At 32.2% G+C, this 27,104-nt stretch overlaps 2 protein-coding genes and 1 long non-coding RNA gene across 5 annotated transcripts in view; 2 read left to right on the top strand and 1 right to left on the bottom strand.

Moving 5' to 3' along the window:
- The window catches only part of LOC126744590 (meiosis-specific with OB domain-containing protein), a 56,371-nt gene that overhangs the window by 12,665 nt on the left and 16,602 nt on the right, over positions 1–27,104 (top strand). For both annotated transcript variants that reach the window (XM_050452090.1, XM_050452091.1), the window contains exons 2-4: positions 6,261–6,485; positions 6,545–6,701; positions 6,762–6,982. In XM_050452090.1, the coding sequence (XP_050308047.1) occupies positions 6,261–6,485; positions 6,545–6,701; positions 6,762–6,982 (603 nt within the window). The remainder of the gene's footprint in view (positions 1–6,260; positions 6,486–6,544; positions 6,702–6,761; positions 6,983–27,104) is intronic.
- On the bottom strand, positions 7,912–11,621 carry LOC126744599 (uncharacterized). 2 transcript variants are annotated; one of them, XR_007663244.1, is made up of 3 exons: positions 11,510–11,621; positions 8,184–8,339; positions 7,912–8,089 (listed from the first exon to the last, which is right to left on the bottom strand). It is a non-coding gene; the product is annotated as an uncharacterized LOC126744599 (long non-coding RNA). The 2 variants fall into 2 exon arrangements; XR_007663245.1 differs by having other exon boundaries at positions 8,184–8,354; positions 11,510–11,603.
- Positions 19,260–21,936, top strand: LOC126744593 (uncharacterized). Its single transcript, XM_050452096.1, has 3 exons — positions 19,260–19,487; positions 19,808–21,028; positions 21,084–21,936. Exons 2-3 carry the CDS (start codon positions 20,495–20,497, stop codon positions 21,540–21,542), a joined length of 993 nt encoding a protein of 330 aa, XP_050308053.1. The 5' UTR covers positions 19,260–19,487; positions 19,808–20,494; the 3' UTR covers positions 21,543–21,936.

Genomic DNA, 27,104 nt, shown 5'->3' on the forward strand with positions numbered 1-27,104 from the left:
CGCAAGTATTCTAGAACAAAATGTAATATGGATTTATTAAAAAGGCTACTTTTAAAAGGAAAGGTCATTAATTGATGATTTAGACATAAATTTAGAAGATTCTGTCAGCAGTGATTTTAAGGATAATTCTGATTCAGAATAATTTTCCTTAAACCTATACATAATATGTGTACATATTTTCCATATCTTTTTTAAGTTAAGATTTTTTTGTTATAGTTTTCAGTTTTAGTTAAAATACAAAATTTTAGTTTTGATTAGATTAATTTTCACATAAAACTTGTCATACTTATAAGCATTTTCATACTTAGTATTAGTACTGTTTATTTTTTGCTAAATTTAGGAGTTATTTTTTCCACCTTTTTACGTTTATTGTTTGTATCTATAATATTTTTTGCCGTATTTCCTTTAAAGAAAAATTTGTTACATTATATGTATAGTGTCTTTTTTTTGACTAAATTTCTCTCGTAAGAAATACCAGCATACTAAAGATTACGAAAAGAAATCAACTTTTACACTTATGGAAGTTATAGATATCGTGTACTTTAAATTTGTTATGTAATTGTATTGTTGTTATTAAAAGTTAAGTAAATAATTTAATTTTCATAGGGGTAAATCGGCAAGTTACTGTAATTTTTTTATAAAAAGACTAAAAAGCAACATTTTTATTTGTCCAGCTCTTAATGTATTGGTCGCATATTTCTCTGTAACATTAGATATTAAATTCTCTAAATTCTTTTAATGAAAGGGCCTTTTATTGGTACAAAGTTGCATAAGTTTCGGAGCGTTGCGCTTAGCCCAATAGAAGTAACTGATTTTTGTCCCAAGGTCCTATATACTCGAAGCACTGTGCGCCCTCTAGCTGTCAACAAAACAACTAAAACGGCTAAGTAAATATACCACATAAAAGCCCAATAATTATCCTTTAAAACAAAAGTAAGCTTGTTAAAATTCGTTAGGACCAATCCCAAGTTATGAAGAATTTTAGATATAAATATTCAACCCTTCCCTCACCTATTATTTGACAGATTTTAAAATGGCATCATTCTTCTCTAGGATTTACTTAAATTGAATATTCCAATAAAACCAATTTTTTCTACTTCAATGTTGTATTATGCACCCTAGCGGTCATCGTACGATATAATTTCCAGCAATTTCTCTTTGCCGCTTTTATCACAATTGTTTTTCCTTAACCTCCTCAGACCCAAGGTGAAATGAAAACATATCTTTTTAAAACACGTACTTTTTTGTAAAGTGTTGGGCCCAAAAAACAACAAAATATAAAAAAAATATTTTTTTTTGTTTTTTACTGTAAAAAGTAAGGTATCATATTTGATACCTTGGGTTTAAATAAATACAAAAAAAGTAAAAAAAAAACTTTATTGGTGAAAAGAGCAAAACAGTTTCGCTCAATGGAGCAGCAAAGATATACGTCACATTTTGGATATCGACATTTGATCTGGATTTCTGGTCGTGTTTGGTAAATACTGGTAGATGAGTGTTTTCCTGCTTCCTCTCTCTTCTATCTGGAATATCTAGGCTGAATTTTCCTTTGTTTTCGGGGCGTTATCTGCTCTTCATCAGAATCACTTTGCTCGCAATCTGCTTGAGGAATATGTGTAATGTGTAAACGAGAGTTTTGGCAATTGATAATTTGAAGTCAAGGTAATCTAAGATTTCTTTTCTCCGCAAGCCTTCTGCAATAGCATTTTGTCGGTATTCCAGCCAAGACGCAGCTTCGGCAAAATCCAAAAAATGAGAAATTGTACGTACTGTCCACTTTTTGGTACGTCGACGCATTGCATACTTTCCAATGACCCTATCTAATAAATCGACGCCTCCCATATTCTCATTGTAATCGGCAACTATTGCGGGTTGATTAATTCTAATGTATTTATTTTCGGTCTTTGACCACCCTTTACTACTACCCAGGGGTTCAATACCAGAGCAGGAGGAAGCAAAATGCACTGGTTTCGAATCAAACCATTTAGTCAGAATAATTTTTCCATCTTCTCTCTTGAGTGATCCACGACCCAATTTTTTAAATTGATTATCAGTTTGCGGAATTGCGTTTTTGGGAATTCTAGAACCCATTATTGTACCAGCCAAAGTTATTTGTCCTGACAAAAGAACATCAATCAAAGATATTGAAGTAAAATAACGGTATACACTGATACTCCTATCGCCAAAGTTTCGGTCAGCTTCAGCACCATTCTGCCACCTACGTCTAGTTTTTCTGGTGTTTTAAATAGCGATGATTCGTCAGATGATCCTTTTCCTTCATAGAGATAAAAGTCCACATCTACTTCATCCCCACTCTCCGACGATAAATCGCCGATATCTGATTGGTCTAGGTCCAGATTAAGAACTAATTCTTCTAGCTCGAAGCTGGTTAAGGCCCCTAAAAATTATTTCATAGACGAGTGACGAAATAATGATGGTCAACAAGGCAAATAATTAAAAAAACCCAAAATATGATTTTATATTTAACACACAAATTCCTAGCAATTAATTTATTTTTGTAGTCTTAGAGACCCAAGATATCACTGGTGATACCTTTACTAAGTCTACCATTTGCGGCACGATTAGATTACTAAGAGAGAATTTTTTTATTACACATGTTCTATGTGCTACCTGCCGTCAATATATAACAATAAAAAAGCAAGAACAATATTACTTACTCTTATGTTGGTCAAAAAGCATAATGATGCAACGTGCACTTGCAAATGTACACTAACCTAACCTCACCACTACAGCGTGCGTCGGCGAAATAAAAATGTGTGCGCATATTTGGCTATGTATCATTTATGATACCATCGGGAACTGGCGGCTAATTGCTTCAGCGCGCCGAAAAAAAAATTAAATCCTCAGGTATCATATATGATACCTACGCTGTGCGATGATTAGTTAGTTACTCAGATATGGCCGGCGACCTCTCTTGTTGGGAACAACCACTTTTCAAATAACGTTTTTTCCCAATAATTTTGTTTAATTTTTTTTTTAATCGGTGAATAAATAAGCCCATAAGAAGAAAAAATTAAGTCATATAAATATACGCATTAAATCAATAAAAATAACATAGAAGGCTTTGATTTCTTGACTGGGAGGTTTAACGCTTTCTTGAATTATTTCTCAATTAATATAATGCATGACATCTTGTCAAGTTCAATTATTATTTGTCATTCGAATAAATTTGCTGCAGTCATTTGAAGAAATTCTTATGTTTACTAATAGATGAAATATTTACTTACGGTATTTCTGAAAAACTGATTTAAGTAATAAAACTTAATGAATATTATTTTTTTCGTAACTACTTGATTAAAAATTAAAATTTTCAATGCATTTATGGCACCTTATTTCAAAATTAAAAAAAAAAAATATTTTTTCTGAGTATAAAACAAAAAGTAGCAAATGCGGTATTATTCTCAGCCTAATATTTTCTATCAAAATACCTAACACTATAGCAATTCTCCCATTTAAAATAAAAAAGTTCATATATAAAAAATAACAGAATATATCAAAAGATGCTCTTATGACTATTCTATCCATATACATAATTTCATTTCTTTATCTTGAAAAGTAAAAAAGTTATTAAGTGTTCGCTTTTTCCTGTGTCAGCTGGTATACTAAAAATATTATCAATTACAAATATAAGAAAGAGTAACAGTGAGAAAAATATACCTAAGTAATTAAAAACGTATACATATATACATCTAATATACAGTGCTTTCATTTCAAAACGATCCACACTTAATAACTTTCTTAAAAAAAAAAAAAAAAAAAAAACCGGACCTAACCCCACTAGACTGTTTTCTTTGGGGCTACTTAAAAAGCAAAGTTTATAAAACCCCACCTGAGAGTATTGAGAATTTAAAAAATAGAATATTTCAAGAATGCAGAGAAATTAGCGGGCAGACCCTTGCCAATGTTCGTAAGGAGTTTAAAAATAGGCTTTCTTATTGTCTTGCTAATAGCGGCGCGCATTTTGAACATTTAATAAAATAAATTTGTTAAACTAATTAAATTTGTTTTTCTACCCTACCGATTTACACTTTAATTGCTTCTTGGTAAATCAATTTTATTTTTTTTTTGCAACCATTGATAGCATAATGAATGCCCTTTAAAATAATATATTACACCATGGGGTAGCCATTTGACATACCAAAGTTTGGCGTAAATAAAATATTCATTATTTCTAGACATTTTCGCTAACTATTTGCTTACACATTTACCGATTTCATTTTTTTTGGTACCGTTGAATAGAGAATTTTACGCTGCTTACTATGATGTATCACACGATGGGGGTTCCCATTTGACATATTAAAGTGAGGTTAGCTGGAGGTGGGGAGGTGATTGACAGAACTTCAGTAAATGCATAATTAATCGTCTCCCTGTATATCTACTTTGACTTTTTTTTTTTTTTTTTTTTTTTTTTTTTTTTTAAGTAAGTTATTAAGGGTTGATCGTTGTGTCGAGTGTAATTTTTTTAAATGGAAATAAAAAAATCGAAAAATAAGATTTTGAAAGGCTGTCATTTTGCTATGGGTAAAAGAACTTAGTTAGTTTAATATTCTAGGACCATAAAGCATTCAGTGGGAGTTTTCAAACGATGTATCGGATGACTCCCCTTTCTATTTAATTTTATTTTTCAAAATGGCGTCCCGCCCCATTTTGAAGTTTTGCAAAATGGACAAACTGAGGGACCAAAAAGTAGTATTTAGGTTGCTAATGATGTGTGCCAAATTTACAATTTTTATATAAACGCATTCAAAAGATAAAAGAGGGGAGGACAATTAACAGCCGCACTGTGTATATTACATTATATCACCTCAGTAGGTAATACTAAACCAGACGAAAAACAATACAACCAACCATAAAATTATATGAACAAATGATCAAACAAAAAACCCTTCAAAATGGTGAGTGCGCTTTCTAAATCCAAAGGATACATTTTTGCATGGCAATCTCAATTTTTTTTTGGTACAACTTCTAACATTACTTGTTAATAAGTTATGCAGTTTAGATCCACAATAATTTACGTCAAAAAATATTTACATGATAAATATTTATTATTAATAGATTATGCTTTAAATTATAAACAATGTTTCCGTTTATGAACTCTTCATGCATTTTTTTAACGAACTTCATTAGAGTAAAGGTACTTATCTAATAAAACGCATTTTTATGGAAATTTTATATTTTATAAAAAAAAAACAATGTTCTTAATAACGCTTAACATTATCTCATTGCATGTAGAAAACACCCTAAAAATTTCTTTATTATTTACTGGTTATATAGAGACTCGATTCGATGTATCTTTAATTGCGAAATTTACAAAAATATTACCTACAATTTTTTTTATTTTTTCGCAATATATTGAAAACTTGATCTGATATGCAAAAATGGACATGATTTTCGGATTCACCATACCCCAATTTTTAAAGAAAACATACCCAGACACTTGCACCAAAATGGCTATTTACCAGTGTAATATAAAAGGAGCGTCTGCCAGCAGGCCATTTCAAGTCCGAAAATTGGCGATTTTAAATCGAAAAAAATATGGTGTGAATAAACGTTTCTAGTAGTGTGAACGTATGTAATAAATAAGTTGACTATTTTTGTGCATTAAATATTTTAATTTACACCTAAACGAACGGTAACTGCTACAATATAACCACCTATAACTTCAATTAATCCTGCAGTAAAAATTAGTGAAATACAAAGAAAATGTATTCATATTCATTTAACGAAAGTAAAACCAATCAAATAAATTGTAAGGGTATTTAATTAGATGTATGTAGATATATGGCTGCATAATGTGGATCTAATTTTATTTTGTTGGCACTAATCCTCAGTCAACGTATTTTACATTTGGTACTATTAACTAATCCTACAATCGTTGTTATTGACGCTGGATAGATATTGTTAAAGAAAAAAAAGTTTTATTTAAAAATAATTCAAAATTTTCAATTCAGCTTCTTTCTTACACGCATGGCTGGAAGAATTAGTTCTGTTTACCAAAATTTACGATTACACTTCAAACTGAGTGTTAAAAAAAGTAAATTTTAAGTTTTGCATTACATTTTAAAAAGAAAATTATCCTTCATTTCCAAATTAGAGGGATGCGTAGCTGTTTCTTATATTTTCAATAGTTTTTCAGGAGACATAAATTAACTCAGTACCCACTGACTATTATAGATTTAACTTGCTTGTTTAACTATTAACTTTGTTCCTATTAACTAATTTTTTTGTTGCTTTTCTAGTTGAGGTTATAAATCCACATATAGAACTCAGACAGTCCAACGATCGATCAGAGCTCTTTCAACCAATGGTTACTTCGCCGTATAAATTAACTCTAAGTGAAAAATCTGCCATTACCCTACATCCAAATCCGGATCCTTATCAATCTTTGCTGCATGTCCCCACGAAACCAACGGCCATGTATGTGCCACTACACGATATTCACACCAGAGGCGCCTCCATTGAATGTGAGAAAATATTTCTATATTTAAATTGTATAAAAGCTTTTTTTCGTTCGCCATTTTAGATGCTGATGTATTAGGTGCTTTAAAAGGCCTTAAAGAAATTAGAAGTATAAAATGCAAAAATAGCGACGTTATGATGCAGGTCCGTCAAATTGAAGTTTTCGATCACACGTCTTTAAATCTAAAAGTTACCTTGTGGGAACCTGATATTATTAACAGGTAAAGTAATAGAAATCCTAAAAGAATTCCCTTTTTAACAGTTATTATTTCAATTTAAAGATCGAATTTTTGGACTCCAAAATCTACAGTTCTTTTCATGACCGATCTAAAAATTTCTTGGTCACAATTTGACAATGCCTTTGTTGGAAACACGTCAGGTAGAACTGTGGTAACCGTAGATCCAGCTACGAGGGAAGGAAAAGAGCTCTACGAGTTTGCACAGTCTACTACAGTTGAAACTTATGACATTGTTGAGCAGTTGGTCGCTGCCATGCCTAGCTGTAAGTTTAATTTATTGATAACAGTTATTCGTTACAAAAAAACTATAAATATACTCGTGAAACTATGGTCTGATAAAAAGATCAAAAGTCATAAATTAGATAGAAGCATATGTATAATATTTCTATCGCAAAAGTATTAAAATCTAAAGCAAACGATCAATATAAAGTGGTAACTTAATAGCTTCTCTACCAAATATTGATAAAGGACTATTATATGCATAATTTGTTCTATGAAATTTTACTAAAAATAGCTGGTTTGATTCAGTCTGTTTAGTTGGCACATGAAAATTAATTTTAGATAAGAATTCTGTTGAAATTTTGCAGATGGACTTCTATCTTATACAAAATATTAAATTACGTCTTATTCAATATACAGGTATTGATATATTTTTTTATAGATTTATTTATTTATTTGTTTGCCACTTGTTGGCATAAGATATAAAATCTTAAACAGTCTCTACAATTTTTTTTAATGGGATGATGCCACTTAATGGAAAGCTGTTGTAAAACTGTTTTTTGCTGACTTTAAATTAAAAAAAAACTTAGACTTAAGTTAATTAAAAACGAAATATTATGACGTTAAATGCGTATAATCTTATATTTTATTTATCTTGAGAAAGTTATCAATTTAATTTCGTTTCTGATCCTCTGTTTTAGTTCTTCAATATTTCTGTCTGGTAGCATAGACTTTATTTTTAAGGTAATCCCAAAAAAATCTAATGGAGAAAGGTCAGGTGACCTTGCTGGATATTCGGTTTCTCTACGTCCAATCCATCTATTGCAGAAAAAATTATTAAGAAATTATCGTATAGTAGCAGCATAATGAAGAGGTGCACCGTCTTGTTAAAAGTAGATTCTTTCATCAAAATTTGCATTTTTGGTAGAAAAAAATAGTCGTGTGAATTCTGGTACTAATGTATTTTGTTAAATTCAATATATTTATCACCAGTTAAGTTGTTATCAAAAAATATCGGGCCAATAATTCGCTCTGCAATGATTCCAGCTTACACATAGTTTTTGCTTGATGTTGTGTATGATGCCCTACCACGTATTTTGGATTTGTTTCGATTTTGTATCGACATAGTAACGATAATTTTGCCGGCTTACCTAAAAAGAAAAGCTATGCGATAGATATTTGCAAAGAGCACATGATATGATTTTGGCTTAAGCTTTAAAATCGGATTAGCATCTACTTACGTACCTCTGCATTAATAGTAAAAGTATTTAAAAGTCTAAAAGTATTTGACCATTATCAACCAACTTTATCATGGTTCCCCAAAAATTGTAATCTACGATCAGGATCATCCTCTAGCAGCTCCTGGACTGGTTTAATTTTAAAGGATCTTTTTCCTGCTGACTAGAATTTTTAAAACTGTAAATGTAATGTAATAAGAAGAAGGTCTTTCCTACTAAAAACTACTATTAGAAGTCTAAAAGTCCAAATAGGTATACTTTATCCAAATTCAATCAAAATACAACTTTAAAATCAAAATTAGATAAAAATGCCTAAATTGTATCTTAAATTTACCTTAAAGACGAGTTATAATCAAAATCAGCTCAATAGCAAGGATAACAATTGACAACATTTACTAGACACATAACCTCAAAAAATATGGTTATGTCAAAATTCATTAATTGTATCTTAAATAAACCCTAAACACAAATTTTCAATAAAATCACACCAATGACAAAAAAGTTAGTAAAACATAACCTCAGAAAATCATCTCTATTCTTTGATCGATCTGATCTTAAAAAACCCATTAAAACTTGGCGTAAAAATAGCTCACTTATATCAATAATCTTAACAAAAACATATTAACTAAAATCAAGGTCAACTTTCCGCAACGAAATGATTGTAAGAATTAGGAATGCCATCTGGAACATCCCAAGAACTGAAATTGAGACTGCTGTCTTTCAACTTATTAATTTACTTTATTACCATTTTGAACACTTGGATCGCCATTAGTTCACTTTCTTTTTCCTTTTATAAGCTATTAAAAAACGGTTCTTCTTAGAGCCACAGTCCATATCATAAAACGAATTCAGTAAACTAACTATAATATACCCTCGATTATACCTATGATAAGTTCAGGATGCGTTTAATACCTTTGGAGCAACATGAATGTTCTGATCATATACAGTTGTGGCCAAAAAAATAAAAGTGCATATCAAATTTCAAATCAAACTGACTTAGCTTCGCTATATGTTGGAATTTACTACGCATTTTCTTCCGGAATTTAATCTGTTTACTTGACAAAATTTATAAATAAACTAAGAATGCCTTATCTTTTAAAAGCAAGTTTTTTTCATTATTGTTTAAAAATCTTGTGGACAAAAAATTAAGAGTATTTCTTTGTTTTAACTAGTTGGTTTTCGTTTATTCAGATAAAAGATTTGCTTGTGTAAAATACGCTTTAAAATGTGGTTTATTACCTGTCAGAGTTGTTCTTAGCCAATGGGTCTCTACAATGCAAATTCACTCAACAGTCATCCTTCTCATATTGTTAGACATAAACTCGAACATCGCATAAAAATAATTAAAAAAATAATATTTACTGTTCTGTCAACTTTTGGCAATAATAAAACATACTCACCGGGGAACTTCCGTTCCCTTGCATCATCTTAGTCAACATCAATTTACACAATGTCACATTTCAATATATACATATGTCAAAGATGTTATCTTCCTTTATTTGACGACTAGCTAGTGTCACCTAGAATAGTAAGGACTTCCCCAGACGCTCCACTGCCGCTAAACAGTAAGCATCTCAACGAATTAGACAAAGGATATATTTCTACTATATCCTTCTGTTTATTCGTGTCAATCGAGCCCCAGGTAAGGCCCCCAGTCTTACCAGACAGCACTCGAGGAATTGCGCATTCGTTCCTAATTGAACAGAGGCTTTCACACCTACTTGTGCGGGCATCTTCAAGATGCGCAAAATAAAAACAGATCTGTACAAACTTCTCATAATGGCCACATATCTACTCAAGATCAACTATTTCTCACATATTCACCACTATTAAATTTAGCAGCCTGGTTTAACCAGTAAACACAACTCTTTTTCCAACACACCAACTTAGACACATTTCTCTCAAACATTGCTTTCTGACTGACCCGCCAATTAATATTTTTGGGTGTCCCCTTAACTCAATGAATATTAGAGATCTCTAGCAATATACGTTATTTTAAATATATCAAGTTATTAATTGATTATGGAATTAATTAAATTGAGATAGAAATATTATAGATCATTAAAAGAGTTTTGTTTTAAATGAGAATACATATATTAAAATATAAAATAAAAAATATATAATATAATAAAATGATAAAAATAAAATATGTTTTACACTTGTGATAGTTTTAATAAATACAACTCAGTTTCAACAAGATTATTGCATCGCATTGGTAAATATGGGTCGCGCAAGCATTGTAGCCCCGAAGAAAGGCGTCTAATTTTGCAATTGAAGAGTCAAAATAAATCCTAGGCATTTATTGCAAATGTGCTTAAAAGATCACCTTGTGAAATCTCCAGAGTTTTAAAAACACAAATCGAGGCCGTCCAAGAAAAACCACATGGAAGACTAATAAGCTTATTGTACGCGAAGTCAGTAATCAACCTTTTTCCATATCTACCTCTATAAAACGAAACTTAAGCCTAACTATTAGCACCAGGACGACAAGAAGACGTTTGCAAGACCAAAAATTATATGGTCTAGTGGCCAGAAAAGTCCCATTTCTAAGCAAAAAGAATATAAAACAAAGACTGGCATTTATTAAGAATAATTTTAATGAAAATTTTTGAAGAAATTGGTGCAACATTCTTTTTAGTGATGAGACGAAGATCAACTTATTCGGCTCAGATGGAAGATTATTCGTTAGAAGGAGGAAGAATGAAGAATATAATCCTAGGAACACAATAGGCACAGTTAAACACAGAGGTAGAAATATCAAACTGTGGGGCTGTTTTTCCTACAATGGGGTAGGACCCATATTTTGGATTAAAGAGACCATAACAAAAGAAATTTATTTGGATATCTTGTGGATGGGTGTATCAACAAGATAACGACCCTAAACATACGGCAGAGATTGTTAAACAATGGTTTACACAAAATAGGGTTTCGGTTCTGGAATGGCCATCCCAATCGCCTGACCTTAACCCTATTGAAAACCTTTGGAAGAAGCTGAAAAACCGAGTAGCTTGTAAAAAAACAACAAATAAGCAAAATTTATGGAAGGAAGTTCAGGAAGCTTGACATTCCATCCCAGTTGAAACATGCCAAAAGTTGATCGATTCGATGCTACGAAAATGCGCAGCCGTCCATAAGAATAAAGGTTATTCTGCCAAGTACTGACTCGCTTATCTAATGCTGTCGTTTGTTTTGCGGTACATTGTAATTATAATTTTTTATGGCAATTTTTCAAAAATATTCTTATTTTTTTGTCCACCATAAAATGTGTAAGAAATAAATTATTTATTAATAATTACAAATTAAACTGGCAAAGAATAACGTGTATTTTCTTACCCTTTAATCATTAATTGTAATTACCACTTTGATCAGAGATTTTGAAAAACGGTTTTCACTGGCTTTTTTGGATGTTAATAGTTAGAACTAGAAATTAGAAAATAGTTAGACTACTTTTTCATAAAGAAAAAGTCATATCATTCCATTTAATATTTTTAGAATTCTGCTTGTTAAGGTTTACTTTAATTAAAACACCCGAATCGTTTTGACAGCGAAAAAGTCACGTTGTTGTCAACTACTAACTAACGCCGTCAAATAAGCCCTCCACTTTCTTTACACATTAAGTGCATTTCTTAAATAAAGAAGTGGTTCACGATGGACTTGTTTGTTTAATTCAGCTATAAAAAATACAGTCCACAAATAACCCTTGCTGTTCCCAGCAGCAAAGACACGGAGCTGAAGTGTTATTTTAGAATTTAGTGTACATAGTTTCAATCAGCTACACTCATATTTACATTATATTTATCTTATCGCATATAGGCTAAATCTTAGCATATACAATTAGAATTTGTAAAGAAGTTCTAATAGTGCAATTCTGTCAAATTAGCAAATTTGTGTCAGAGTACAAAAATACATACTTTTGTAATTCATTTGGATCCTCAAGGGCTGCTCATTTTTCACACCTCTTATATTTCTTTGGGAAATTGAACACATTTTTAAACTAAAACAAACCTTGTCGAGTTTTTCATAATGGCACCAAGAAAAGGAGCAAAGGGTAAAAACGAGTTAGATGAAGATGAAACACTACCCCGAATTCAAAATCTAGTAAGAAAGAGGGTTATGATTAATTCAAAATTATCACGTTTATTAAACTATTTTAATTCTTCAAAGGAAAGTGCTAATCCATCAACAATTCTTCAAATTGAATTGAGGTTGAAAGAAATAGAAACAAAATTGCTCACAGAGTTTTCAGAGATTCATTTTGAACTCGAAGGTTTAGATCCTGATAATTTCACTGAACAGGACCTAAATGATTTTGAAACTTTATATTTTAAAACAATTGCTGATATTAAACGATTTCTTTTAATTAAAACAGCTTCAAGTGATCAACAAGTTATACACGATGAATCCATTCATTCTTTACCACCCTATATTACATCCTTACAACGTCAGGTCTCTGTTAAAAGCCAAAACACAAAATTGCCTGTCATTGAATTGCCTTAGTTTTCTGGCCAATATGATAAGTGGCTAGAATTCAGGGATTTGTACACTTCTCTAGTTCACAAAAATAATTGCCTTGAGCCAATCGAGAAATTTCAATATTTAAAGGCTACACTAGAGGGTGCGGCAGCACAATCAATTCAGGCTATTAACATCACAAATGAAAACTATGATTTAGCATGGGACATTCTTTGTCAAAGATTTGAAAACAAAAGATTAATAGTGCATAATCACATTAAATCCTTATTCAATATTTATGATATAAGACCGGATTCTGCCAATTTATTTCGCAATGTACTAGACATTATTTCAAAAAATATGCGCTCACAATGCTAACAATTTAGGTGTTATAACGAACTCTTGGGATCCATTAATCATATATTTAGTAACCAGTAAGCTAGATGTTGAGTCAATCCGGGAATGGGAACAATCAGGCTTCGCTGAAGAACTGCCCTCTTTGGCAGAATTATGATTTCCTGCAGATTTCTTAGATAAGGTAGCAATGCATAAGGGTAAACCACGCAAAACCTTCATTGTCAATCAACCGTCAATTTATCAGAGTTCTAACTTATGTTGTTTTTATTGTAAACAACAGCATGCAATCTATCATTGTCCTAAATTTACTGCTCTTTCAGTAGATCAGAGATGGTCTACAATTAAATCACAAAAATTATGTGTTCATTGTTCGCGCAGTGGCCACAAACTAGATAAATGTCGGTATGGTCATTGTAGACATTGTAAACAACGGCATAATTCATTGCTTCATAAACGGCAACCTTTAATTCCAGTTGAAGATGGCCACCTTGTTTCAAGTAAAGAAACTACTCAAGGTCAAGTTGCCTTATATAATTCAACTAAGAGTCAAATCTTACTAGCCACAGCAGTGGTGCAAGTTTTCGATATTCATGGTAAAGGGCATTCATGCAGAGCCCTCCTACACAATGCTTCAATGTCTAATTTTGTATCCCAAGATTTTGTGAATAAATTAGGCATAACACAATACAAAATTAATTCCTCAATCCTAGGAATTAAGCATTCAGTGTCTAATATTAACAAATCATGTCGAGTCAAATTCAAGTCTTGTTATAACAACTTCAATGTTTCATTAGATTGTTTAGTCATTCCAGAAATCACAGGTGATTTACCTAACACATATTTCAATCCAGAATGTCTAGATATTCCAACTAACTATCATTTAGCTGATCCAGCATTTTTTGAGCCCAATCACGTTGACTTACTTATTGGAGCTCAATTATTTTGGGATATTATTTCTGCGGAACGCATTACTTTAGGCCCCAATAAGCCTATTCTGCAGAATAGCAAATTGGGTTGGTTGGTGTCAGGTCCCATAGGCATTCCTAACTCATCAAAGAATACCCTTTGTCATTTTTCAAAAACCTTAGATATTCAAAATCAGTTGCAAAAGTTTTGGGAAATTGAAGAGGTATCAATCTCATCGCCAATCCTTTCAGAAGAAGAACTCTTAGCAGAGAAACATTTCATCGAAAATGTTGAGAGAGATTCAGATGGCAGATTCATTGTAGGGATTCCGCTAAAGAAGTCTTTAGAAGTCTTGGGAGATACAAAGGTTCAAGCAACACAACAATTTTTATCCTTAGAAAGAAAATTACATAAAAATCCGAAGTTGAAGCAAATGTATCAGGAATTTATGTCCGAGTATCAAAGTTTAAATCATATGTCACCATTTATACCTTCTAATGATCAAATTTGTTATTTTTCTCCCCATCACGGCGTGCTACGTGAGAAAAGTCAAACTACCAAGCAGAGTCGTCTTCAATAGTTCGTTTCCAAGCACTACTGGTTTATCATACAATTCAATTCAAATGGTTGGGCCAGTAGTTCAGGACGATTTAGTTTCTATAATCTTAAGATCTCGACAGCATCAAATCGTTTTTTCAGCAGATGTTTGCAAGATGTATAGGCCATTACAGGTAAAGCGAGAATTTCGCCCTTTACAATTAATTTTATGGCGAAGCGATTCAAAGGATGATCTAAAGGTTTTCGCTTTAAACACTGTCACATATGGTACGGCTAGCGCCCATTTCTTAGCCACACGGTGTCTTAAGCAGTTAGCATTAGATCACATCTCATCACACCCTCAGGAGTCAAAAATCATAAGTAAGAATTTCTACGTTGATGATTTGCTCGCAGGAGCTGACTCAGTGGAAGATGCAACTCAGTTATGTCTCGAAATTTCCTCAATTTTAAAGTCAGCATATTTTGACTTACGAAAATGGAAGTCCAACAGCAAAGATCTTTTATCAAACATTGCACATGGAAGTTGTACTCCTGATCATTTCTTCGGGTCTTCAGAAACAAACAAAACCTTGGGCATGTTTTGGTCTTGTGAAACAGATAACCTTTCATTTCATATCGATATCCCCTCAAAAGTTCAAAGAGGGCAATTCTCAAAACGACTTATTTTGTCCGAAGTGGCAAAGATTTTTGATCCCCTTGGTCTCTTAAGTCCAGTTGTCATTAAAGCGAAAATACTTCTACAGATTTTATGGACACTAAAACTTTCATGGGACGAACCAGTTCCAGTTGACATAGCCAAGAAGTGGTTACATTTCAGATCGCAACTGTTTAATTTAAATAAATTATAAATTTCAAGATGTATTTCAGTAAAAAATCCAGTCACTGTTCAACTCCATGGATTTTCGGATGCATCAAATAGTGCATATGGAGCATGTATCTATGTTCGAACTGTGGACGAATATAATAAAGTTCATGTCGAACTTCTTAGCGCCACTCAAATCTTTAAGCATTCCAAGATTGGAATTATGTGGCACTTTACTTTTGGCACAATTGTATATCAAGATCAAATCTTCTTTAACTTTACAATTCAGTGAAGTCTATTTTTGGTGTGACTCGACTGTAGCCCTTGCGTGGTTAAGATGTTCACCCAACACTCTACAGGTTTTTGTGGGAAATCGCGTTTCCACTATACAACAAATTACTCCAATTGACTCATGAAGATATGTCTCTACGGATCAGAACCCTGCAGACATTCTATCAAGAGGAATGCTACCCAACGATATTATTAATTCAGACATGTCGTTTCATGGTCCATTGTGGCTTCGTGAGCCACCTATCAATTGCCCCTTAGATATTCACATGCACAAACCAATAGCTGTTACAGAATTGCCAGATCTTCGCAAAACAACCCAAATATTTGTGGAAATCGAAAATCGAAATTTATTTCCTTTTCACAAATTTTCAACTTTCACTCGTATTACTCGAATTATGGCATTCTGCCTTAGGTTCATTTTGAATTGCCGAATTAAAAAATTCGATAGGCATTTTAGCCATTTGACAATATCTGAACTTCGCAATGCTAAAGACCTGTTAGTCAAACTATCACAGCGTGAGTCATTTTTTGATGACTATCGACAACTGTTAAAATTTGGGGTAGTATCAAATAAAAGTAGGCTACTCAGTCTCACTCCTTTTATTAAAGAAGGAATTTATCCGAGTTGGTGGAAGACTAAAGAACTCATCGTACTCATTTCATAAGAAACATCCAGGAGTGTTATGTCCCAAGCATCACCTAACCAAGTTGATTCTTCAGCATGAACACAAAGTGCTTATACATTGCGGCTCTCAATTATTGCTTGCACACATCAGAGATAATTACTGGCCTATATCTGGTAAGAATTTAGCAAAGCGAATTATCAAAGAGTGCCTCATTTGTTTTCGTTTCAATCCCACTTCACCTAACCCTATCATGGGTAATCTTCCAAGTTCCCGAGTCAGTCCTCGAATTCCGTTCTCTGATGTTGGCATTGACTATGCTGGACCATTTCAAATAAAGGATCGAAATGGACGTGGTTGCAAGATGAGCAAATGTTATTTAGCACTTTTCATTTGTTTAACAACAAAAGCGATCCATTTGGAGCTGGTCACTGAGTTAAGCACGTGGCCCTTTTTTGAAGCTTTTCAGAGATTTATTGCAAGACGTGGTAAACCATTGAATGTTTATTCTGACAATGGTACTAATTTTGTAGGCGCATGCAATTATTATATATAATAAAGGATTTTATTTAACACAATATTGACTTTCGAAGGTCTTTACACAGTAATTACCCAGATAGAAGCTATTCTATATTCACGACCTTTAACGCCACTCTCGACAGATCCAAATGATTTGCAAGTGCTCACCCCAGCACATTTTTAATTGGGCGATCACTTCAATCTGTTATTCACCCTGATTTACAGAATACTACTATCAATAGATTATCTAATTTTGAGCAATTAGAACTTCTAAGACAACAATTCTGGTCGCGCTGGACCAAAGAGTATATTTGTAATTTGCAAACTAGACTTAAATGGAAGAAGAATCAACCGAACATTCAATTAGGGTCTATGGTTCTTATCAAAGACAATCACTTGCCACCGTTTAAGTGGAAATTAGGTCGCGTTAATACCCTCAATCCAGGGAATGATGATGTTGTGCACATTGTATCCGTGAAAACTATATCGGGTAACATTAGATGCACTGTTACCAAACTGTGTCCGCTTCCAATTAGTGACAATTGACATTTAGCAAAGTTGACATTGTTTAGAATAGTTCTAATTTAGTAAGTCTGTTATTAATAATTATTAAGTTCATTTTAATTTTTACTTAATCTATTTCAACTAACCTGCGTATTTTCATTTTTTACTTAGGATAAGTCATGTTTTTTATGTTTAGTGATTTGTATTCCTCTAGTTTTCATTGAAAGTATTTTCATTCTTTCAAGGTGAGGGGCATGTTAAGGTTTACTTTAATTAAAACACCTGAATCGTTTTGACAGCGAAAAAGTCACGTTGTTGTCAACTACTAACTAACGCCGTGAAATAAGCCCTCCAGTTTCTTTACACATTAAGTGCATTTATTAAATAAAGAAGTGGTTCACGATGGACTTATTTGTTTAATTCAGCTATAAAAAATACAGTCCACAAATAACCCTTGCTGTTCCCAGCAGCAAAGACACAACACAATTTGGTGATCCAGCAGCGGAGCAGCAACAAAACACTGCTTCATAATGTCAAAACTAGCCCCCTGGCGGAGAAGGGTTCAAATAAATTAACTATATTTTGATCGATTATTATTGCTCAAGGAATGCTTTTTTCAACGCTACCGAATTCGTTAAAATCGGTCAAACCGTTAGGAAATTATTGCAAAAAAAATTGACCGGCCACCACCATTTTTTTTCTGAAATAACTGATTTTTGGTTCTCTTTAAAAATGTGGAAAAAAATTTATAGTTATTACATTTTGCAATGAAAATGCAATGTTAAAATTTAAGATGGCAGTTACGCCCCCTGGTGGTCATTTGTAGAACTTCAAAGTATTTTCCAGCGATTCTTCATAACCGATTTACATAATAATTTTTTTTTACCATTAAGTCATACGACGAACGGTTCTCGAGATATGGCAATTTTTTTCCTGTCTTTTTTGTTTATTGTAATGTGATCTATAAAAAAAGGGGCTATGAAATAAGCTAAATATCTGTTTTTGAATGTGGTAGACACTGGTCAAGTAGTAAAGTCTTATTTTCGAACTTCCATTGTCTTCATTTTAAATTTAGCACCACGTTTTGCTTCGGTTTCTCCAAAGTATCTCCAAATAATAAAGTAAACATGCAACACTTGCAGAATGCACTGAACTTCCTCTGGAGGGAGTGATGGACCTTTTGGAAGTTTGTCATCGTACCTATTTTCAGTTTAAGTTTTATGCCCAGAACGAAGTATCTCCTAGTGATAGACAATATATCGAGTGGTCCGAAAAGCACGCTATACGGACAGCTTAATCCAAACCCAACGTGTGGTTTCGGTATGTCGATGATACATTAATTATTTGGGACAAAAACAGAGCTAGCAAAGTTTCTGCAGCACATTAATAACATTAGGCCAAGTATTAAGTTCATGATTGAGTTGAAAACTGAGTCAGCACTGCTCTTCTTAGTGTTCTTGTAAAAACACATCAGTCTATCGCAAATCAACATAGACAGGACATTACCTTCAACAACTCCGATCATCCTGGATCAACTAAGATGGGAATCGTTAAAACCCTTTACAGTAGGGAAGCTAGAATATGCAACAACTATGTTGACCTCAGCAGGGAAATAAAAAACTTTACCAAAGCAACTGGAAACTATAGGATTTTTAACGATTCCGTACACCAAAGGAACTTCGGAGAAAATCAGGAGAATTGCCAGATAATTCATCATCAAAACTGCCTTAACTTCGAAGACAACTATACGAGGTTTGGTAATAAACACCAAACCAGAATGTCTATTAGATACCAAGAACTGCGTATACTGCCCTGCTTAACGTAAAGGGCGTATCTGACATTTTATCGAAAATTGGGTTAAAGGCTTGTTGGATAGCCCATAATATATATCACCTTATTTGTAATGCTAAAAGGCGTATCTGCTGTCCATCTAACTTAAAAATCCTAATAAAATATTAGCTATCTGCAATACACACACATACTACTATGCCAAATGGTCCAACAATTTTTACGCTAAAAGGGCATATCTACATGCATTTTGTCACATTCGCCCTTTTAGCGTAGCATTTAGCAACCCTTTTGTAGTTACGAAAATGCAAATACTTTAAATGTGGCATAAATGCTCCGCCTCTGATACTATAAAGTATTAAATGTGTTACTATTAACGGCTGTCAGTAAGGCTGTTGTTTACGTCTGTCACAGTCAAATCATTTTGGTGGCGTTAATTGAGTTGGTTCTTGGCTGATGCAAAGTATTATTGGATTATAATATGTTATTACTCGATACAAATAATATACTGGTAAGTGGAATATTCTTTATTGCTGGAAATAATTCAGTTTCTTTTTCTAAGAGGGATTTTAGTATTTATTGTAGTACAAAAATATAAATGTAATTTTATGATTTTAAAGTTGTGCCCAGTGCCGTCGGTAGTTTTTTTTTTATTTTAAATCGATTGTAATATTTTTTTTTATAATGGCAGAATTATTATTATTAGTATAATAATAATTATTATAATAATAATAATAATAATAATAATAATAACATTTAATCGAATGGAATTAAATTATAATGCTTGGAGATGCATCTGCCTTGTTTCTTAAAATACATTTTTGGTTGTAGGTATATTATTTATTAAGATGAACGAACCAAGTTCCAGAACAAAAAAAATTTTGGCTTTAACAACCGAATTAAACAAACAGCTTAAAGAGCAAAGGGAAGTTTATCGATCTTTAGCAAGTTGCTCAAAAACAAATCGTAGTGAGACTGAGGCAAATGATCCGGATTATCATGTTTCTAGTTCAGATATGGAATCAAGTGAATCGGACGAAAATATGTTGGAAAGCCCAACAAATAAAATTTTTGCAGAGAAAGATGATGGTAATGAGACGATTGAGGAATCAGTAAAATTTATCATGGAAAAGCTACTAACTCACGTCGATGAACATTTTACGACACGCGGGACAAAAGGAAAGGGAAGAAAATATAAGATCCCACTTAGAGAAAGGAATCTTCTTAAATTGGAAAATTAAAAAAATAAGCATCGCGTCAAACAACCTTGTTCTGCAATATGCAAAAAAAAATGTATTAGTAAAATTTCAGATGAAAGGCGAGTACAAATTAACCAAGAGTTTTGGGCAATGACACCACAAGAACGAAAAAACTATATGTACTCTAAAACAAAAAAAAGTACCTGTAAAAAGACGTACTGCTGGTTTAAATTCACGCAGAAACTTTACTGTGACTTATGTTTGTCCAGATGATGGGGGTATTAACCAAGAAGTTTGCAAAACTTTCTTTTTAGCCACTATGGGTTTCAACAACAAAGTGGATAAATGTTTACGTACTGTGCTTAAAATTACTCCTAATGGTTCTTTGCAAGCAACTTCGGATCGTCGTGGCAGTCATTCAGCTACAAACAAAATAGACAGAACGTCCATAATAAATCATATTAATTCCTTTGAGCCTTCCATATCACACTATCGCAGGGTGCATGCTCCCAACCGAAAATATTTACCTACAGATCTCAATATTCGGATGATGTACAATAATTTTAAAATAAAAGAACTAAATATTGTATGTTCCTACGAGTTATATAGAAAAACACTACAATCAATGAATATATCTTTTCTGAAGTTGGGACACGAAGAATGTTTTATTTGTGAGAAGTATTTCTTGCATGAAAAAGACTCACAACATAAGAGGGATGAACCTGAACCTAATTGTTCTGTTTGCAAAGAATATACGATTCATAAGAAAAACGCTACAGAGTCACGAAAATGTTACGAAAATGATAAGAATGGTACTAGTGGAACAGCCATATATTCTGCTGATTTGCAAAAGGTATAAAGTTTGATATCTAAAAAATTTGTTAATTAAGTTAACTTTTGTATTTTAGGTAATCATGCTTCCAAGATATGAATCCTTGAAGGAAGTAATATTTATGGGGAGAATCATAGCATTCAATGAATCTTTTGTACCAGTGGGGACTAAACAAAAGAACAGGAAGCCCATAGCAGTTATTTGGCATGAAGGTGTAGCCGGACGCTCAAAAAGTGATATCATTAGCACATTTTATTCATTTTTTTTACGACATAGGGATGACAAACATATAATTCTGTGGCTTGATAATTGCTCAGCACAAAATAAAAATTGGGCACTTTTATCATTTTTTGTCAGCATAGTAAATTCAGATGAAATTAGCCTTAAAAAACTGGAAATTAAATATTTTGAGCCCGGTCACACTTTCATGTCGGCGGATTCATTCCACCACCAGGTTGAGATGTCCCATGAAAAGTTTATGATTTTCCTGATTTTGAAGACTGTGTACAAAATGCAAACCGTGGTAAAGTTTTAGTAATAAATATGCAACATAATAATTTCTACAATTGCTTAGACCACAGCTCTCAATATAAAATTAAAAATATTAAACCAAGTCGACCATACCTAAATAAAATGGTGCACATCCAGTTTTCACGAGGGGAGTTTACTTTGACTTACAAATATAGCTTTTGTGACGATTTTGTCGAGTTAAATTTTCTAAACGCCAAAGTGCAAAAAAAAGGATTTCCAGAGATTTTGCCTAGAAATACAAACAGGGGCATACCAGCTGAAAAAAAAAGTTCTATTTTGACTAAACTTGGACCTGAACTGGTAGAAGAAGACGAAGACATATGAGTTTTTTTGTTGAATCATTTGGAATCTTGTAAGATTTTTTTGAATTTGAGGCAATAAAACTGTATTTTAACGAATGTATTTTTATTACTTAATCACTTTTTATAAGTTGATAAAAATATTCAAGCATTATTTTATATGTATTAAATTTCATAGTTCAGACATCTTTTAATTTAATCAGCAAATGGTAAAACGATACTAAGGATAGGCGTAACTGCCATAACTCAACATCTAAAAACAAGTTGCAATTTTTATTAATGCCACTGATTTAAAAAAAAAAATTACTATAAACTCCATATCTTTCATTTTAGTGAAGTTTATCTTAATAGGTGGCACGTTAAAAAATACAAAACCTTCATTATCTCAAAACACTTTTTGCAGATACGCCCATTAGCTTATGGAGGGCAGTATACTAAATCCTCCATGAATGTGGAGATGTTAACATAGGTGAGACAAAGTGACCACTGGAAGTCAAAATATAAATGGACGTCGCAAGGGGACCCGACCAGGAGAGGTTTTCAGGTCAGGAATAGTAGAACACGCTTGGTCCAATGGTCACAACATACATTGGGCATAAGCAAAGATTTTGCGCAAGAAGCAGCAGTGCTAAATTTAAAACAAAGACATTGGAAGTTCGAAAATTAGATTTTAGTACTTTACCAATGTTTACCACTTTACACATAGATAGACAGACAATATGCAATATTACAATAATTATTACCGATTTTGAGCTTAACTCTAAGTGCAAACTAATTTTGCGTACAATATCTTTTGATCAATATTCTTTAAAATGGCATTGGCAAGTATATGGCTCAGGCTGTCACCTGGAGCAAGTATATAACGGATACCCATTTAGAAGATGATGAAAATTTCATTAAAATTGCATACATTTCAGCTTTTATGGTAAAAATTATTATTTTCCAAAATACATATTTATAATCCTCCGAGACAACAGTAAATATATTTCTTATGTATTAATGTAAAGAAAACCGCATAATAAGTATAATACAGATTTGATTCGCACACTCACAGCAAAATACAGATCATTCAGGACGATATATTCATAAATCTAATCCAATTGCAAATTTCTCTACTTTTCAAGACCCATTTATGAACTTCTTTTCTAAATACTTATTCCATTCTTTTAGTTCTTCCGGAATGGTGTTAAAGTCTAGGTCCTCTATGGTTAAAATATTTTTGATATATAGCTTTATATGCCCGATTTGTTTTAATTAATAAGTTACTTCGGTTATTTCGTGTGTTATCTCTGTGATTCACGAGATCATAGTCTGTCATATTTTTATTTTTGATGACAACAGAGTGAGTATTTTCCTTGCATACAGGGTGTCTCCTTTTTCATAGGGACAGTATTGCTATCTCCTATACTATAAAAGATTCGAGGGCGGTTAAATTAGAAAAAAGTTGCGGCATTTTATTCTGATTAAAAAAGTGTATTTAGATTTTTTATGCGACGTTTCATTTTTTAGATATCATCATCAACTTTTTTTTTTAAATACAGACCTGGATTTTTTATTTTATATTTAAAAAGAATTTTTATTTTCCTTTTCAACAATGTATAACTTAAATGTCTGTCTCGACGTTTCGGTATAAAAATAGCAGTTTTCAAGCTTTTTTCTTTAATACGGACCTGATTTGTATTTACAAAATTAAAATACGGCAGATTTGGGTTGAGTTGGGTTAGCTGCTAATATTATTCACTAACATCAATTGCGGCTGATATTTTTTTATGTGGTTAGGAAAAAAATTACGATATGTGATTTGTTCGATATTAATATTCGATAACGAAAATCTATTTTCAAAGCTGCATGGAGAGCCACCTTTAATGAAAATGGAACCGTGCTTGCCGAATGGTTCAAACTTTATAACAATGTCAGATTTATTACGGCTGTGACTTATTTAGGTAGGCCATGAAAACAAAAATATGTCGTAGCTACGACAACAATTATTATTATTAATTACAACAAAATTATTAAAATATTACTTTGATATTTTAACGTTTTGCCGTAAGTTAGTTTCTTAAATTAGTTTAAAAGCTTTGGTTGTTTCCTTAGCAATTTCCTAGTTCAATATTAACAAAATAAATACAAGTTGTAAAATGGTACGGTATAGTGATAGTTAAAAAAAGGACATGTACGATGTTTTTATAAGATGTTATCGAAAGGTTGATAATGCAGTAAGGGAATATGGTAGATTATATCCAAACAGAACTGCTCCAGCGCGAAAAACTTTTTATTTGGTTTCAAGAAACTTCACCGAATTTGGATGTGTATCAAAAAAACGCGGAAAATACCGTGCCAAGAGTACACACAACGATGTTAATGTTTTAGCTCAAATTCATCTTTATCCGGAGTCTTCATTAAGAATTATAGGTTCTGTTGTGGGATACATCCTTCAGTGGTCGGAAAAATTTTAAAGAAACAGAAAAAAATAGGAATTTAAAGAAATAGGTATCATGACTACAAGTTCCAACCCGTTCAGAAACTGCATCCAGGTGATTCAGAACGCAGGCTTGTTTTCTGCCGTTGGTATCAAGAGATGTTAAATGCAGACCCGATGTTCTCTACGACCATTTTATGGACCGACGAAACTACATTCACTAATAGTGACATGTTTAACCGAAAAAATAAGCATTTCTATGCGCAAAACAACCCACATTTAGTAGAAGAAACTAAGCCTAAAAATCGATTTAGTCTTAATATGTGGTGCGGAATCATTGATAATAGGCTAATAGGTCCCAAAATTATTGATGGAAAACGAGAAGTTATGGATGAAATTCCATTAGAAACATTAAGAAGTATTCGGTGGTTTATGCAGGATGGCTGTGCCGCTCACAATTCCGCTGTTGCCCAAGATTTTCTCGACACAAATTTCCCTAATTGCTGGGTAATACTACGGTCCTGTAAGGTGGCCTCCTCGTTCCCCATGCCTTAATCCTCTGCATTACTTCTTATGGGGATTTTTAAAAAATAAAGTCAATAACAGTGAAATAAATAATATGGAGGTGTTAACACATCGGGTCACTGCTGCATTTAGAGATTTAAAGCCCGAATACTTAACCCGCTCAATAGAGAATTTAGAATTAAGGACCGTAAAATGCATTGAACATAATGGGGGTCACTTCAAAATTTTTTTGTAAATAGTGTAAATGTTATTTGTAAAAAACTGCTTAATTTGTTCTCAGAACTAAAAAACTGCTTTATAAGCAAGAAAAACAGCAGCTTTTCTTGCCTAATGTATGTAAAGAGAATGTTGTTTCTTCAGTTAAATCGTATTGTTTTGTTATTTTTTTGGTTAATACACGTTTGTCATTTGTTTGTAAAGTAAATAAAATATTTCTTATTAAAAGTGTAAAATTCTATTTTATTTACACATTTATTGTTCCCCTTCTAAATCTAAAGCAAGTACTCGTAAATTAAAAGAACCATACCAAATTTTCGAATTTCTTTTTCTTACCCACAAAAAAAAGGGCACTGTAGTTTTAAAATTTTATGTTTGATATTGAAGATAAATAGGCAAATATGCATTCAAAAGGTATTTTAATTTTGTAAATACTAATCAGGTCCGTATTAAAGAAAAAAGCTTAAAAACTGACATTTAAGTTATACATTGTTGAAAAGGAAAATAAAAATTGTTTTTAAATATAAAATAAAAAATCCAGGTCCGTATTTAAAAAAAAAAGTTGATGATAATATCTAAAAAACGAAACGTCGCATAAAAAATCTAAATACACTTTTTTAATCAGAATAAAATGCCGCAACTTTTTTCTAATTTAACCGCTCTCGTATCTTTTATAGTATAGGAGATATCAATACTGTCCCTATGAAAAAGTTAATATTAGACCTAGAATTTAAAATTTGAATATTAGACCTCTTAATTTTTGAACTAGATGTTCCATTTGAACATCCCATTTTAAATTAGAATCTACAATCATTTCTAAAGAAATTAAAACGATCTGTAACAAATATATTTATATTTAAGCTATTTAACTATATATTTATGAGTTTGTAGTTAGGAAGATGTATATTAAATTTAAAAAAAAACGATAGGTACTTAGTCTTATCACAATTAACTGTTAATAGATTATTGTCAAACTAGGCAAACATTCTTTTTCAATCTCTTTGAATATTTTAATTTTTGACATGTTCCTTCAATCAGATTCATATTAAATAGCTGTGTCATCAGCAAAAGCTAAAATTGCTTCCTCTCACGCTATTTTTGTCAAATCAGTAATATAAATACAGAAAAGCAGGGAACTGTATCTTGCGGTACATCGTAAATCAGTTCTTTCACTTCACTAATAGCATCATTTATCTTAACGTATTATGCTCTTTTTGACAGGTAGTTCTTAAGTAGTAAATGCAATTCCTCATATGCCAATATTTTGTAGTTTCTCCATTAAAATATTATGGTCAGCTATATCGAACGTTTTAGCAAGATCTATAAATACGTCTAACGTTTTCAGCTTATTATCAAGATTTACATATAGTTTGGATGTTGGTGCCGCCATCGTGTCATCGGTAATTACTACATCGGTGCCATTTTTTTGATTAACTCACTTTTTATATTATCGTGTCCTGGAGATTTATTGTTCTTTAATTTTTTTAATACATGTTGTTGTTTGTACTCCACTACTTAAAACCGATGTCAAAAACCTGGATTTAGAAATTGCCGTTGACCTAAAATTACCAGCATTATTTATTGTTGTTTTACTCATTAAATTATTTCCCACATTTGCAATTTTTGAATTTCTAGTTAGCCTACTAATAGCTTAGTCCAAAATCTCATCTCTAAATGCATTTGTTTTATTGCTAATTTCATATTTCCGTTTCGTATTTCGTAGTATTTATTTTTTTTATTAAGGCATTTAATTTATTCCTATATGTATTATGCTGTTGTAGTTTAATGTGTATTTTGATAGATCACATTACGAGCCATTTAAACAAATAAAGGCAGGAAAAAATTGCCAAATTATTATTTGAGATAGGAAAGTACCCCTTGAGTTTTCCAAGGCCATGAGCATTGGAGATACTACATGTATTATTTTAGAATTTTTAGTTTTTCGTAAAAATGTATTACCATTTTGAACCCATACAAACTTACAGTTCTTTATCCTTGTCGCCTGCCGAGTTAGATGATGTAGAGAACTAATGTTCCCGATTGGATGGTCGTTAATCTATCAAATTTACTTACGAGAAAATTCATAATAAAACTTATCTCTATGGAT

Source organism: Anthonomus grandis, chromosome 14 (genome assembly GCF_022605725.1).
Source record: "Anthonomus grandis grandis chromosome 14, icAntGran1.3, whole genome shotgun sequence".
Lineage (NCBI taxonomy): Eukaryota > Metazoa > Arthropoda > Insecta > Coleoptera > Curculionidae > Anthonomus > Anthonomus grandis.